Consider the following 14,910-nt stretch of genomic DNA (forward strand, 5'->3'; position numbering starts at 1 on the left):
GCTAAACTCCCAGCTCCCTGACGATGGCTAGTTTCTCCAGCTAGCCTGGTCTGGGGGCCCCCTATTCTCCACTTCCTAGGGCTAGAATGGCAGGCAGGTCACAGACTCACCAAGACTTATGTGGGTCAGTCCTGCTTGTCAGGCAAGAACATTACCTACTAAATCACCTCCTTAGCCCCTATTAAGAGGTTATTAATTTTAAAAATTATTCACTAAGTGTTTGTGTGCATGTGCACACAATTTACACACACACACATGTACGGACAGGGGCACACATGTATGGACAGGCGCACACATGCCAAGCCCATACCTAGCGGTCAGAATAAAACTGTTTGGCAGTTGGTTAGTGCCTTCACCTTGTTTGGGGGCAGAATCTCCTTTTTCTGCTACTGTGCTTTGCTGTTCTAAGCTAGCGGGCCACAAGCGTGCAGCCAATTATCCTGTTCCAGCCTCTATCCTACCCAAGATACACTGCCGCTACAGACATAGACATGGACCAGCACGACTGCCTTTTAATGTCGACTCACAGGACACAAACTCTGGTCACAGGGTTGTGTTTCAACCCACTGAGCTATCTCTCTGGCCCAATAAAAAAGATGCTGTCCCAGTTGGACACAGCAGTGCACAGCAGTCATCTTAGCCCTCAGGAGAGAGATGGAGATTTGTGGCCATTCGTGGGCCACACAGGAAGATATTAAAATGATCTGGTTAGGGATTTTTAAAAAAAGATTTATTTTTTTTTTAATCTGTGTGTACATGTGTATATGCCTCCCAAGGGCAGGCACCTCTGAAAGACAGAGGATGGTAAATCCTCTGGAGCTGGAGTTTCAGGCTGCTCTGCAAACCAAACTTGGTTACGTTAGAAGAGCATCAAACACTCGTGACTGCTAAGCTATCCTGCCAGCCCCAATCCGATGCTGCTTCTCCATTTATTATCACTGCATGTGCACATGGGGGAAAGGGACGTACAGTATGCATGTTGATCTCTCCTTCATCCTTACGTGGGTTCCAGTTGTCAGGCCTGCACAGCAAGCATCTTTCACCTCAAGAGCTAGCTAGCTTCCTCACTATTGCTTGATTTTTAAATCCCAACTATGGTTGCTTGTTGTTCTGAACTCATCCTTTGTGCTGCCTCCCCAGGATGGCGAGGCACCTTCCCATTAGTGCTTCCCTTGCTACTGTCTAGGACAGGCAGTGGTGGATATGGAAGGCTGCCACACTCAGAACAACACAGCCACACTGTGTCTGGCCTACAGCAAGGTCTCAGGTTTTACATCTGAAAGCGAGAGTGATCTACACCTGTAATCTCAGCACTTGAGAGGAGCGGCCAGGGCCATGAGCTAAAAGTCATCTTCAGCCTGGCAGACATTAGACTGTATCTCAAAAAAATAGAAAAAAAAAAAAAGAAAAAAGAAAAGACAGTTAAACACACATCTGATAAAGAAAAGGAACCAGCGTTTACCACGAGGGGGGCACTTATATTTCAATTACAGAAGAAGATTAAGCTTTACCATGAGGGGGTACTTAAAGTAGTCGCTATCCAAGGAGCACTCTTTGGCAGCACGCGCCAGGCCTTGTAAAATGGGGATAAAGATCTGTAAGAAAGAGAAGCACAAACATTAGGTGTGAGGGAAGCAAGCACGCGTGCTCTGCCGACAGCTTGCAGTCTGTGGTCCATGCGCTCGTACTCTCCCTGCCCCCAGACAAACCATTTTCCCCTGTCTCTATAAAAATTGTAGAATTCCTGGGTGCTGACTGGTCAATGAGGATGGCTGTCTGGATGTGGATGAGCACCTCTGGCAGGGCCACCGACACCAAGAGCGGCCAGCGCAGACGGGGACACTGAGGGTGTGAGGTGTGCACTTCCACCCCTGCACACCTCAGCCCTCCCCACACCGAGCTGCTGATTAACACACAGCTATGATCTGTACGGAAATTACACTAAGTGTTCCACTTTCTCCTTAAATCCACTGTTTCCTGTTGCATTCAACTAATGGGGAGCAAGGAGAGAGCTGATGAGTGCTCAAACTGACAAAGACAGCTTTGGTAAGAAAGTCTTGCTAATACAGTCACCTGACCAGGAGACTGAAGGGCAGGCAAATGTGCAAGGTTGGCACTGATTGGTGACAGAGTTCAAGCCCCACTGCTCAGCACAGCTCACCTTCTAACGTCACAGTGCCTTCTCACTGAGCCACACAATTAGGAATGGGCTAAGGCAACATCACAGGGAAAAATACACGGGGCGTGGGCAACGTGTACGAGCCACAGCTATAAAGGGCACGCAGTATAAACCCACTAGAAACCTGGGCCAATCCCTCAGGCTGCAGGGCTCATCCCATCTCACAGAACTTTCTCTGAGAAAGGACAGAAAGACAGCACACGGATGTCGGATGCGGAGCGCGGCGAGGCATGAGATCAGTGCTGCTGAGATCACTCTGGAGTCTGTAACTCAATAATAAGGGTGGAAATTTGTGTTTTGTAAGCAACAGGAAAATGGGGAGTAACACTCAGCACGGGGGCAGGAGATACCAGAACTGCAGTCAAGGAGGAAAACAAAGCTCTGTAATCACACGGATAACAGCACTCACTGTCCATCTGGGCAGTCTTACACATGACGTAAGAATACTGTAAACTTTACTCTTGTGTAAGTAACAGCTTAACTGACAATAAGCAGGCAAATATGAATAAGCACAAAGTGCATTTTATCTCCAAGGATTCTGTTTGCTAATTTACTCTTGCTGTGTCCGTGTAACATGGTGTGCATATACACATGGAGATTGGAGGGCAACTGTCAGGTGGCGATAGCATCCGTCCCGTGTGTTCAGGAGCCCCACTCAGGTCCTGAGGCCTCTGGCCTGGGCATCAGACTGTTTTTGTGACCTGCACATCAATGTAATTCTTTTATTCCTGAGTAAGAGCCTAGTGCAGATAAAAGCTTCAGCTTCTCATCTTCAGCTCTTACATTAAGTTGCTATGTATTTCCTTTTGTCCACTTGGAAACATCATTCAAGCATTGCAGGAAGTGGACATTCCAGGAGCGACTTAGTCAAGTGCTATGTGGTGCACGTGTCAGGTTAAAGGTGAGCTGTGGTCCAGGGCCAGCAGGCTCCTTTCCTTCAGCATTCTCTCCAAAGAAACCCCGAACTCAGGAAAGACAACAGCATTCACACCAGCTGGCCCGAGCGAGCACCAGCTTTTAGTGACTCAGAGACCTATCTGTGCCATTAGCTCTGACTGCGTTCATGCCACCTCCTTTACAAAGCCACCTAAGGTCACTTTATGGCCTCTAAGTTTATCAATAAAATAAGCATAACATGTCCCTTCAGTTGATTTTTGTCCTGATTTTAAAATTACTCTGATTCATGGTTACCACACCCAAAGGCTGACCCTCCTGAGACAATGACTTTTTCCCACAGGAGTTTACCTATTTGCCTAAAGATGACAGCTCATTACTGCTCCTGCATGTCCACAAGACGCCACTAAAGACTGAGGCTAACAACTTCAGAGAGGGGGCACCTTTAAAGAGAATTTTTCTTCTTGAATCCTGAATTGTTCTGTCTGTCTGTCTGTCTTTCTTCCTCCCACTGAGATGTCTCATTAGCCTTGGCTAGCCCGGAACTTAACCATATACACCAGGCTGGTTTCAAACCCATAGAGATTTACCTGGCTCTGACTGGCCAGTGCTGGCATTAAAGGCACACACCATACCTCATGTGGCCTGGATTGTGTTTTACAAATATTTCAGAATTCAAAGGTCTTAAAATCCAGAGTTATGAGTGTACCAGATAAAAAACAAAGTGAGGTATGATGCCGACTGACAGTACTGGCAGCGAGATCTAGGAGAGACGCTTCCCACACGGCGGTCTTGTTTATTTCCTTTGTAGCATCTATGACTGATGCATGGATTTTATGAGGGCCTTTTCATACATGCACATAGATGTATTTTTATCACAGTCACCATTACATGCCGGCACCTCCTCTCCACTCCACTCCTCCTCTTCCTCTTAGTCACTTGGCTACTTTCAGGCCCTGACTCCCTGCCCCCATCCCTCCCTTCCAAAGACCGATGAGTTTACTGGGGCTGCTCGCAGAAGCACGGGTGAGAGGTTTCTCATAGGAGCATGAGCACCTTACCAAGAAGGCATCTCTCCAGCCTGTAGCCCCCACGAAGTTCATGGGAGGGGTGGAGCTTCATGAGTCTCTCCCCTACCCATGACATGATGTATCCAGACAGCAGAGAGCACTTAGCTAAAAGCTAGAGCAGTACTTGGCCCAACTATACCTGCTTGAACACCTCTTCATCCTGGTGAGTGGTCCTCACCAGCTCTTGAATGAAGCCGTACGGGAGATTCCTGCAGAGCATGTACGGCACGAGGAAGGATGGCTGTTGCAAGGACCTGAAGATGCAGGAAAAGCAAGGGCTGTGATGGGAGCATGTGGAATGCCATGGCCACACAGGCCGCCCGTCATAGAGACACAGAACCTACCAAACACGCTGCACAACCATTACTTAGGCAAAGCGTGACCTTTCTGACACTGGTGACATCTGGCCTTTTAAAGGAGACATCAGTGGAAACTGCAAAGACAACAAGTCTTTCTGAATGAAGCATTAGGGCTGGGAGGTACGTCAGTGACAGGGCCCTTGTCTAGCACACGTAGAGCCCTAGGCCGGATCCTCAGTAATGGAAGATAAATAATAAATGCAATTAAAAATCAATTATGAGACCAGAGAGACAACTCAACGGTTAAGAGCACTGGCTGCTCTTGCTCTTCCAGTTCTAGGAGTTACAGACACCTTTTCCTGACGTGTAAGAGTGCCACAAGCACGTGGTGCACACACACGCACGCGCGCACACACACACACACACACAAAAGCATGCACACAAAAGTGAATCTAATTTTGTTAAATAAAAATTAATCATTATTTTATTTTTCACCTACATTGAGGGAAAAAAGACTAGCCATAATCTCTTTTAAATTCTTCTTTTCTGTTACTTGGTTTTGTGGGGATTTTTGTTGTTGTTATTGTTCGGTTTGGTAAGGTTTCTCAATTGGTGGCAGCAGCAGCAGTGACACACACCGTTTATCTCAGTGCTCAGGAAAGAGATAGTGGAGCTCTGAGTTCGAGTCCAGCCTAGTCTAGGAGCCAGAACAGCCAGAGCTACACAGTGAATCCCTGTGTCAACACATGAGCAAGCAAACAAAAACCCAGGGTTTTTCTGGGCAGCCCTGGATGCCCTGAACTTGCTTTGTGGATTAGGATGCTTTGCATTCAGAAATCTGCCTGCCTCTACCTTCCAAGTGTTGAGATCAGAGCCAGGCGCCATTATGCCCGGCTTAGTTAACTGGATTTTAAAGACAGGGTTTTGCTATGGAGCTCAAGGTTCACACTAGCAAGCAGTCCTGCCTCAATCTCCCCAGTTCTGGAGCCTCATTTTCTCATTTTGAAAAGATTAAAATTCCTATGGTTATAGCACAGTACAATTATTTCAATTTTTCCTTTAGTTATTTTTACATGACAGACATGAAATCCAGGGCTGGGAAATGTGCTGTCAGTTGTTAAGAGCACTAACGGCTCTTCCAAAGGACCTGGGTTCGATTTCCAGCACCAACACAGTGGCAATCATTGCTAACTGCAGTTGCAGGGGGATCCCGTGCCCTCTCTGGCCTCTCTCTGGCCACTGGGCAAGCATGGGATACACAAATATACAAGCAGAAAAATGCCCATACACACAAATAAAATTTTGTCTTGTTTTGTTTTGTTTTTCGAGACATGATTTCTTTGGGTAACCCTGCATAAATTCACTGTGCAAACCAAGCTGACCTTGAACTCAGAGTTTACTTGCTTCTGCCTCCCAAATGCTAGAATTAAAGGAGTGTGCTACCTGTCCACCCCTGGAAAAAAATTTTTTTCAAATGAAATAAGCAAGCTTTTATTAACCTTGAAAGCTATGCCAAAGTTTCTGAAACAGACAATTATAGCAAATTATTCCAATTAATTTTCCTACTGCTGTTTTTTGTTTTATCTTGTCTTTATGAGACAGGGTCTCACTATGAAAACCAGGCTAGCTTGTACCTTACTAGACTGGCCAGCCAGCCCGGCCTCCCTGGGGGTGAGCCCCATGTCTCTGCCTCCTGAATGCTACATCATAGTTACGTGCCTCCTCACCCGGTCCGCCCCACCCCGATAGTCTCTAATCCTAGTAACAGAGAACAAGGAATCCCATGGAGTGCGACTATTTTGTCAAATCGTCACTGGTTCCAGACACTAGGCTTCAAATTATCAATATTCGGTTCCACATATTTCAAAATACAGAGAACTCTCAAAATATAAATAACTTCTTTTTAAAACTGTGCTATACTAAAAGATAAACAAAAGCACAGTTTTCCAGAGGAGGAAACAGCATCTTTACTCCTCATACATCCACATCCTGAGAGGTATTTATTTCTGTCTTGTGTTTCTCCTGCATGCATTCCTCTGTACCACCCCATGTGTCCAAAGAGGCCAGAAGAAGGCATCGGATCTCCTGAATTGGGGTTACAGAGACTATGCCCCCCCATGTGGATGCTGGGATGCTGTGGGTGCGAGGAATTGAACCCAAGTCCCTGGCAAGAACAGCCAGTGCTCTAACGCTGAGCCATCTCTCCAGCCTGAGCTCTGAGGACTGAAGCAGACAGTCACGACACCCGACCCAGAATTATCAACGTGCTGAAAATCAGAGGCAGCTGACAGCCACTGAGAGCTGGCCCTCCCTACCCACCCCCGAAGCACAGCAGCGTAGTGTCCACCATACCTGGGCTGTGTGAGGGACCCTTGTAGCACTAGCGCGGTGTGGGAGATGCACTGCGAGCGGATGTTGCTCAGAAGCTGGCTGACTGCTGGCTGGCTGCACATCTGAGAAGAGAGACAACAGTCAGAATACAGAACTGAAAAGGCTGCTTCCCTCACCCCGCACCTCCCTCGTCCTGTGCTCTTAGTACAAAATGAGACAAGTGTGTCACCACCTGTACCGAGGCTAATCAGAGAAGACAGAGCAGAGCCACGCACGGGGCACACTGTCCCACTCCTTTTGGGGGACTTATTACATACTCCGAGGCAGTTGTCCATACATAGACCAGGTGGATGTCCATCTACAGCGGCCATCTGTCCCGTCTTCTAGAGCACACCCCACACCTAGCATTGCTTTGCTTTTGCTGAGATTAAGGACAACAATTTCTAATTCAGACTGGAATTAGACCTTGAAATGTGAATGAGAAGATAGGGAATGAGAGAATGGGAGACGCTGGGCGTGGTACATTCCTCCATCCCAGTGCCAGATGCAAGTGGATCTCCGTGAGTTCAAGGCCAGTCGGGACTATATAGTGAGACCCTGTCTCAAAAAAGGGTTGGAGAATGCTACTTCCTTGGCTTACCATGGCCCTGCAGCTTGTACAACTGTGGCTTTACCCCTGAGGAGTGTCACTCACTCATGAGAGCTGCTGGGACTCACTGGGCAACTGAAAACCCACTCTCATGGAAGGTTAACAGTTCCTGCAACCCACGGCATGGGACTGCAGTGTCAGATGTTGCACAATGATTTCCTCAGGCACCTGGCATTATGGCTTCAATATAAATATGTCCCTAGAGGGCTTCTTATGTTATAGGCTTGATTGTTTGCTGAAGAGCATTTCTGAGGGGTGAAAGGTCACCAGGGTTGTGGCTCTAGTTTAGTATCAGCAATGCACTGACTGACAATACCATGGATTTGGCAAGTAAGGTCTCATGAGAGGAAGCATGTCAATCAGGGTGTGAATGAACAGTCTAGCTAGCTCATCTTAGGACTCTTCCTGTTTTCCTTTGCTTCTTGGTCACCATGACAACAGCAATTTAACTGTTCCACACCTGTCTACAAAGTTGCTGACCACATCCCAGAAACAACGGACTCATCTGATGATGGATTTAAGTATCTGTGAGCATGGTTCACCTTTCTTGCTTTGAGTTTCCTGTACATTCTGTTCTAGCAATGGAGAACTGACACACCAGCAACTATCAGGCCCACTCACGTACAAGACGAGCAGACAGACGACAGGACTGCAGAGCCGAGGCCCTCCGACTAACAGCAGAGCTCTGGCACACCATCCACATGGTGACCATCCACATGGTGACCATCTACATGGTGACCATCTGTCTGCATGGTGGTGTGAGCTCTACAGGACTGGATTCTGTTCTCAGACAGGGCCAAAGCTGCTCGTACACTGCCTGGTACCTAACAGCTGTCCCTGGGGCAGGGATCAGCACATGTGTCAGTGAGGTTTGCTTTCTTCCTGGTAAATCCACATCACGGTACCTTTGGTGCTTTTTTTTCCTCTATTCCAACTCGGTCAAAGCACTCGATGAGGTAGTTCAGCATGTCCGTCTCTTTGCAGGTTTCAATGGTGAAATGGTCACTGTAAGAATCCCAGGTACTTGCTCCACCAGAGGCTCCCAAACTTTGGGGAAGAAAAAACACATTGACAATGCTGTTCTCTTCGGGACCACTTCTAGAGCACAGCTTTCTAGAGCACAGCTAGCCACGCTGCAGCAGAAAGCCGTTAGGAGCCTGCATCCACAGTTAGGAGCCTGCACCCACGCACGGTGAAGCACAAACCCATGCAGCCACACTGCAGCTCACCGCTGCTCTGTCACCCAGGCCAACCAACAATGTCTGGCAAACACGTTCCAGCCTGTCAGGACCTGGCCCTGCTGGGGATGCCAACTCACAATCAGGACTAGGAACTGCTGCTGGGTGCTGAGCAGCTGGAGTCAACCACAAGCTCACCACTCAGCGGACACGTGTGGCCAGACAATGTAAATCGTCTGTCACTTCAGGAGAAGCACACTCTTAAGTGACTACTACGGTAGCACTCGCATCCTCAGGATGTCTACACAGATCAGAAGAGACTTCAGTCAGCATCAAAACAGGCCAAGTCGGAAGGAGAAATTAATGTTTTTGCTACTGAATTTTCAAAAACGTCAGTGAACAAGGAAAAGCAGATCAGTGAAAATCAAATAAACAAAAAGCTTGCACAAAGAGTACACTGGCTCAGGCATAGTCCCAGCTTAGCTTGTTACCGGCAACCAGAGCCTCAGCACACCTGCAGGGGGCGCTATGGAACCCTGCCACTACTCATAATAACTATTCCCAGACAAAGGCCGAGCATCACAATGCTGAGGTCCAGGGATACTGAACAAAGAAGCTGAGTAAGTCCGACAGATCGAAAACCAAAATGGATGTTTCATTACCACGTGGATTTTTGCAATTGTATTTAATGCAAAAATCACAAAGAGATTAAGACAAAGGAAGAAGCACAGAATCCTGAAATAAGGGGGGAAAGGTAAGCAAAAATACTACACAAAGAAGGTGACAGAGATGGCAAGACATCAGGACCTGACAGGGTCATCTCTCCTTCGACCCCAGCACAGACAAAGCACAGGAACCGAGAGACCCACAAGAACTGAGGTAGCAATGCCATGATGCACACTGAGAGAGGCAGGCACGACTAATTTTGGACAGTGTACCCACAAATCACCTTGGCATTTGGGGAAACGCACAGCGGACACGAGAATGGAAGTGGGGTGTGGGTGACGCAGTGCACAGGGAACCGTGCCGCAAAGCCAAGGCTGTCCCCCAGGGTCTAACAAACCTCAACTACTGTAACCTAGCTCCAGTATGATAAAAATTCTTAAAAAGAAGGAACGAGAGGCTGGGGATTTAGCTCAGTGGTAGAGCGCTTGCCTAGAAAGCGCAAGGCCCTGGGTTCGGTCCCCAGCTCCGAAAAAAAGAACCAAAAAAAAAAAAAAGAAGGAAGGAATGAGGCTGAGGGGAAGCCTAGGGAGGGGGCAGGCCTCCAGGCTGCGGAGCACCTCGCTAGACCCAGCACCCGCAGGCGAGGGAGCCTACTCCCTAATGGCACACTCTGGAAGGTCCTAACCAGCCAAACAGAAGCGAGAACTGGGACAAAGCCCAGGACATGCACCCAACAGTCGACACAAACCTTCTGCAAGCCTGTGTTGTAGCAAGTCCTGGAAAGGTCTCAGGAAAAGCCTGCCTGACCCACAGCAACCTGAGTTTTACCTGATCATGTTTACTGCATCATCCAAGACGGCTTTGCTAATACAGCCCTGCTCCTATGTGTAATTCACAGTAATTTTCCTTGTAGGAGCTCTCACATATGTCAGTGAAAACATAACTTGGTGTTTAAAATGAAAATCTGAACACTATCTGAAGTTTAAAAAAAAAAAAAAAAGCAACATTTGATGCCAGTAGCTGCTTTATCATGTGGTTCCCAGATCGGGAGAAAAGAGCACCCTGAGGAAGTGCAGCACACTGGGTGCTGGCGCCTGGCCTGCGGTGGCTGAAGTTACAATGGCTCTCATGAAGTTACAATGGCTCTCATCGAGACACTCATTTAGCCAACAACCACTGACTGTCACTGCAGGCGGCCTACCAGGTGGGCGCCCGCACATCCCGTGATCTCTGCACCGGGCTAGAAGGGCAGATGTCTGAGATCACCCCAGGCTACACAGCCAGACCTGGTGGAGTATAGAGAAGAATATCCGCCATATTTGAGACAACACAAAGGACCTAAGGATATCATGGGATTTTCAAAGCTAAGAGATATTTCATGAATCAGACTGCAAGCAATCAGCTGATTTATATCTGAAGGGATAAAGCTTAGATGAGCCTTTAACAGAACACAGAAATATCGAGAAAACCCAGATCTATCAGATATTCAAGGTGCCAAAGGAAATCACGACTTCAGTCTTTGGAAGAGCCACTCTCAACACCAATCGGACAGTGTCAGAGGTCAAAACTGAACATTTTCCGCACATTAATCCGAGTGCTGAACACAGAGAGGGGAAGTCAGCAGCAGCGGTGTGGTCCTGGCTGCTCAGGAGCTGAGGCTGAGGAAGGACGACTGCCAGCACGGACCACACAGCAGATTCCCATCCTCCGTTCCGCTCTAAGTAACCCGCTCACATCTATTCCTCAAGGGGGTGAGTCATGACACCTACGCAACTCGGACAGCCTAAAACCCCAGCAATGCTCCGCACATGTAAGAAAGCCCAAGCCACTTTCTAATGACTGCATCACAGTCCTAGTGAGCCAGGTAACTGCCTCATATCACAGCAACCTAACATGTATCCCTACAATGGAAATATTCTCAGAAATGGCATGCCCCTCGCGTCCAGACAGGCTGAATTACATTTCAAATGTAGCAATGACCAACACCAGCTTCTTAAAGGGTCCACTGTCTTTCCTTCTCTAATGAGAATACTAACATTCCCATTTACCTGGCGTGTACTCTCTCTCTCTCTCTCTCTCTCTCTCTCTCTCTCTCTCTCTCTCACTCACTCACTCACTCAGCACGCACCACTGAATGCTGTTCCCTCAGGAGCTCTCCACTTTGTGTCTTGAGACAACCCTTCTCTCGCTGACCTGGAACTCACTGAATACTCTGGGCGAACAAAGCCAGGGAGATCCTCCTGCCTGTGTCTTCCTCACCAGCACTCAAGCCATACACGTGTGCCACGCCACCACTCGAAGTTTCTTTTAGCAAATACAGGGTCCAAATCCAGGTTCTCATGCATGCATCCTGACTCCCATCTCCCATTTACCAGGCTTTTAACTATAGACCTAGGAATTCTGTGTTTTCTCAAGCTAAGGCCCAGAGTTAATCAAGTTCAAGCAAGCCAATTCACACTACAAATGTGCACACTGGGCCTGCTGTGCTCTGTGCACCGCTGATGGTCCGGGGTGTACAATGAATGGCACAGATGAAGGCTATTAGTCTCTAAGAGCGGGAGGATAAAACACAAATTAACGTCTGTTTGCAGCACAGCAAACAGAAGCAGAGATCTGGGTGTGGGGCAGCCCTTGGAAAATTATGTGGACCACAGAGTGCACCAGCAGGCATGGCACTGTGCTGTCATGTGTTCCTCATGGTTAACACTGAGGTCAGACAGCAGCCCCTCAGGAAATGTCACTAAAGCCTGAGGAAAGTCTCTGGGGGACTAGTGGCTCAGAGCGGACAGTGGGTCCTTAGAGTGGTGGACAGCGAGCACAGCATGCAGTCAGCGCCTAGCCCAGTGGACGGGTCAAGCTAAACCCAGGCTTCCATGCTGCACTCTGTAACAGGAAGCACAGTGTGCATGTCAGCCTTCTCTTTGCCACCTGTGACCTGGCAGTAGCTAGGCAGTCAGAAAAGCAAGCGAGAAAAGATAACAAGTAATAAAACCCATTCAATGTCTTCCTACACACTGAGGTCCCAAGGCACGATGGGAAATCTGAACTACAAGATAAGCCTCCCTTTACTGACTCTTCCCTGAGAGCAGGAATTCTTTCCACAGAAGGAATTTTCCCAGCCCCGCCCCTTTCCCCCTTTGCTTTCTTAAAATTACACTTATTTATTTGTACTTGTGTGTGCATGTGTGCACATTTGTGTACGTGTGTGTGTCACAGCACAAGTGTGGAAATGAGAAAACTCTCAGGTCAGTGTTTCCCTTTCTCCTTCCATATAAGTGTGGGTCCTTGAGTCAGACTCAAGCTGGTCCTTTGCGAGCGCAGTAAGTGCTCTCCACCGCTGCGTCCCAGCCCACAAGTCTTTAAAGTCTGACTCTGTATATAAGAGAGAAAGCGTCACTGCCTTTCTGGGCCTGGCTTACTTAATAAAATGATCTGTAGGTATTAAAGTCCTTCCACAGCATGAAACAAGGAGTATCTTCAAAGTTGTCAACATATAAGCCCTTTACCTGAGAGGCTAGCTCTACTCCAAAATGATTTATTTCCTACCTCTGTTAAGACTACTCTGAAGCACTGCTTTGCAGGCTTCTTTCTTAACATCATCATTCTTCTATACAGAAAAATGACTCATTTTCCTGCATGTCATGACTTCACTTACAGAGCTAGTAGGCCTCACAGTTTTCTGGTAGATCCTTTAACGTAAATCAGAGATGGGAGACAGAGGCATTTGTTGCTCTTGCAGAGGGACCTAGGTTCGGGTTCCAGCGCCCACATGGCTGTTCACTACCATCTCTAACTCCAGTTCCGGGGCCTCCGACAACCGCTTCTGGCCTGCATGCTGGTAAGTGTACATACATACACTCAGGCACATACACATAAAATAATAAATATAATTTTAATGAGCTATAAATCAGGCTGGGGAGATGGCTTGGAGGTAAAGCATATTGGCTGCTCTTCCAGAGGACCCAAGTTCAACTCCCAGCACCCACATGCTAACAAATATTAACAATTGTCTGTAAACCTAGTCCCAGAGGGTCCAAGGATGCCAGGTGCCAATGTGGTACACAGACACAAATGCAGACAAAACAACTTACACATAAAATAAACAAAATAAAGTATATCTTTAAAAAAAAAAGAAGAAAAGAAAGAAAGCTATAGAACCACATCTCTGTAAATAAAGATAATCTGACTTCAGGGAACAGTGGTGGTGCACGTCTTTAATCTCAGCGCTGAGCAGACAGAGGCAGGTGGAGCTCTGAGTTCGAGGCCAGTCTGGTCTACAGAGGGAGTTTCAGGAAACCCTGTTTCCAAAAACCAAACCAACCAAAATGAAAAAGAAAGGAAGGGGCTGGAAAGATGGCTCAGTGGTTAAGAGCACTGACTGCTCTTCCAGAGGTCCTGAGTTCAATTCCCAGCAACCACATGGTGGCTCACAACCATCTGTAATGAGATCCGATGCCCTCTTCTGGTGTGTCTGAAGACAGCTACAGTGTACTCATATATAATAAATAATTCTAAAAAAATAAATAAACAAACAAACCCTATTTTAAAAAAAAAAGAAAGAAAAAGAAAGGAAGATAATCTGACTTCTCTCTTATCGCAGAGTTTGTTTGTCTGTTATTGCTCTGATCGTTCTGGCTAACAATCCCAATACCGCATTATAGGACATCCTCAGCTACATAAAGTTATCCCACAGACAACTCAAAGCAAAACATGTTCCCACAGACGTCTGCTGTGTGAAATGTAGTCACATGGGATTTTACAAGCATGGAAAAGACTCCCTCCACTCAAAACAATAATAAGTTCTTTTGCTGTCTCTTGCTGTCCTGACTTCCATGGACGTTCAAGTTCTCTATTCGTTTAGGGTCACATGTTCTGTGACTTTATCTGGAATCTACTCATCATCTACAAGAGGCAAGCCAGATCATCTCATTCCATGTCGCCAGAGAAGCCGTGCCAACTGATACAAATGTAATCTTGTAACTGAGCCTAAAAACTGTCCAAGAACAGAAGACGCACAGACAAGAACCAGAGCAGCAGTGACGGGAACACACAAAGGCCACAACAGTCGGGGTAGAGGGGCAGAACCTGAGCTCAGGGTTCCCGCTTCTCCAGTTTAAGTCCCACACAGAGAGAGCACAGGCCGTTAAACAATCACACTGCAGCTAGGAAGCACAGAACCTGGACCTCAGGCAAGGTCAGACACCAGGAATCTAAAAAGAGACTTATTAGTAAAAGCAGCGTGTGACTTGTTAAAGAATTAAACCAAACATTTCACCCACAGATAACTCAAAACAGATGAAGTATTTTACCATGTATGGAGGCCATCCCTACAGATGTCTACTGTGTGAACAGTCGCCACATGGGACGTTACAGGCACAAGAAAGACACCATTCCCCTTTGGGGATATTTACTTGGGAACAGATAATAAAATATTCAACTTAATACAAACATTGATCTTTTGGAATCAATAGTCACCCCTGCATCAACATTCCTCTCTCTCCTCAGGAGCCATCAAACTCAATGAAGCTCACCCAGCTTCTACTGCAGTCGCTATTTACACCTGGAGCTCTCTGTGAACAGCACTGGGCACAACATACAAACTGGGTCCAGAGGGAATTTCAGTTGAAGACAGAGAAACAAAAGG

The 14,910-nt window shown here is 47.2% G+C and overlaps 1 protein-coding gene across 3 annotated transcripts in view; it reads right to left on the reverse strand.

The window, feature by feature from the left end:
• Ube4b (ubiquitination factor E4B) overlaps positions 1-14,910 on the reverse strand; it is a 103,941-nt gene that overhangs the window by 38,809 nt on the left and 50,222 nt on the right. For all 3 annotated transcript variants that reach the window (NM_001271198.2, XM_087548512.1, XM_087548511.1), the window contains 4 exon segments: positions 1,512-1,595; positions 4,283-4,397; positions 6,795-6,895; positions 8,328-8,469. In NM_001271198.2, the coding sequence (NP_001258127.1) occupies positions 1,512-1,595; positions 4,283-4,397; positions 6,795-6,895; positions 8,328-8,469 (442 nt within the window).

This window comes from Rattus norvegicus, chromosome 5 (assembly GCF_021556685.1).
Source record: "Rattus norvegicus strain SHRSP/BbbUtx chromosome 5, alternate assembly SHRSP_T2T, whole genome shotgun sequence".
Taxonomy (NCBI): domain Eukaryota; kingdom Metazoa; phylum Chordata; class Mammalia; order Rodentia; family Muridae; genus Rattus; species Rattus norvegicus.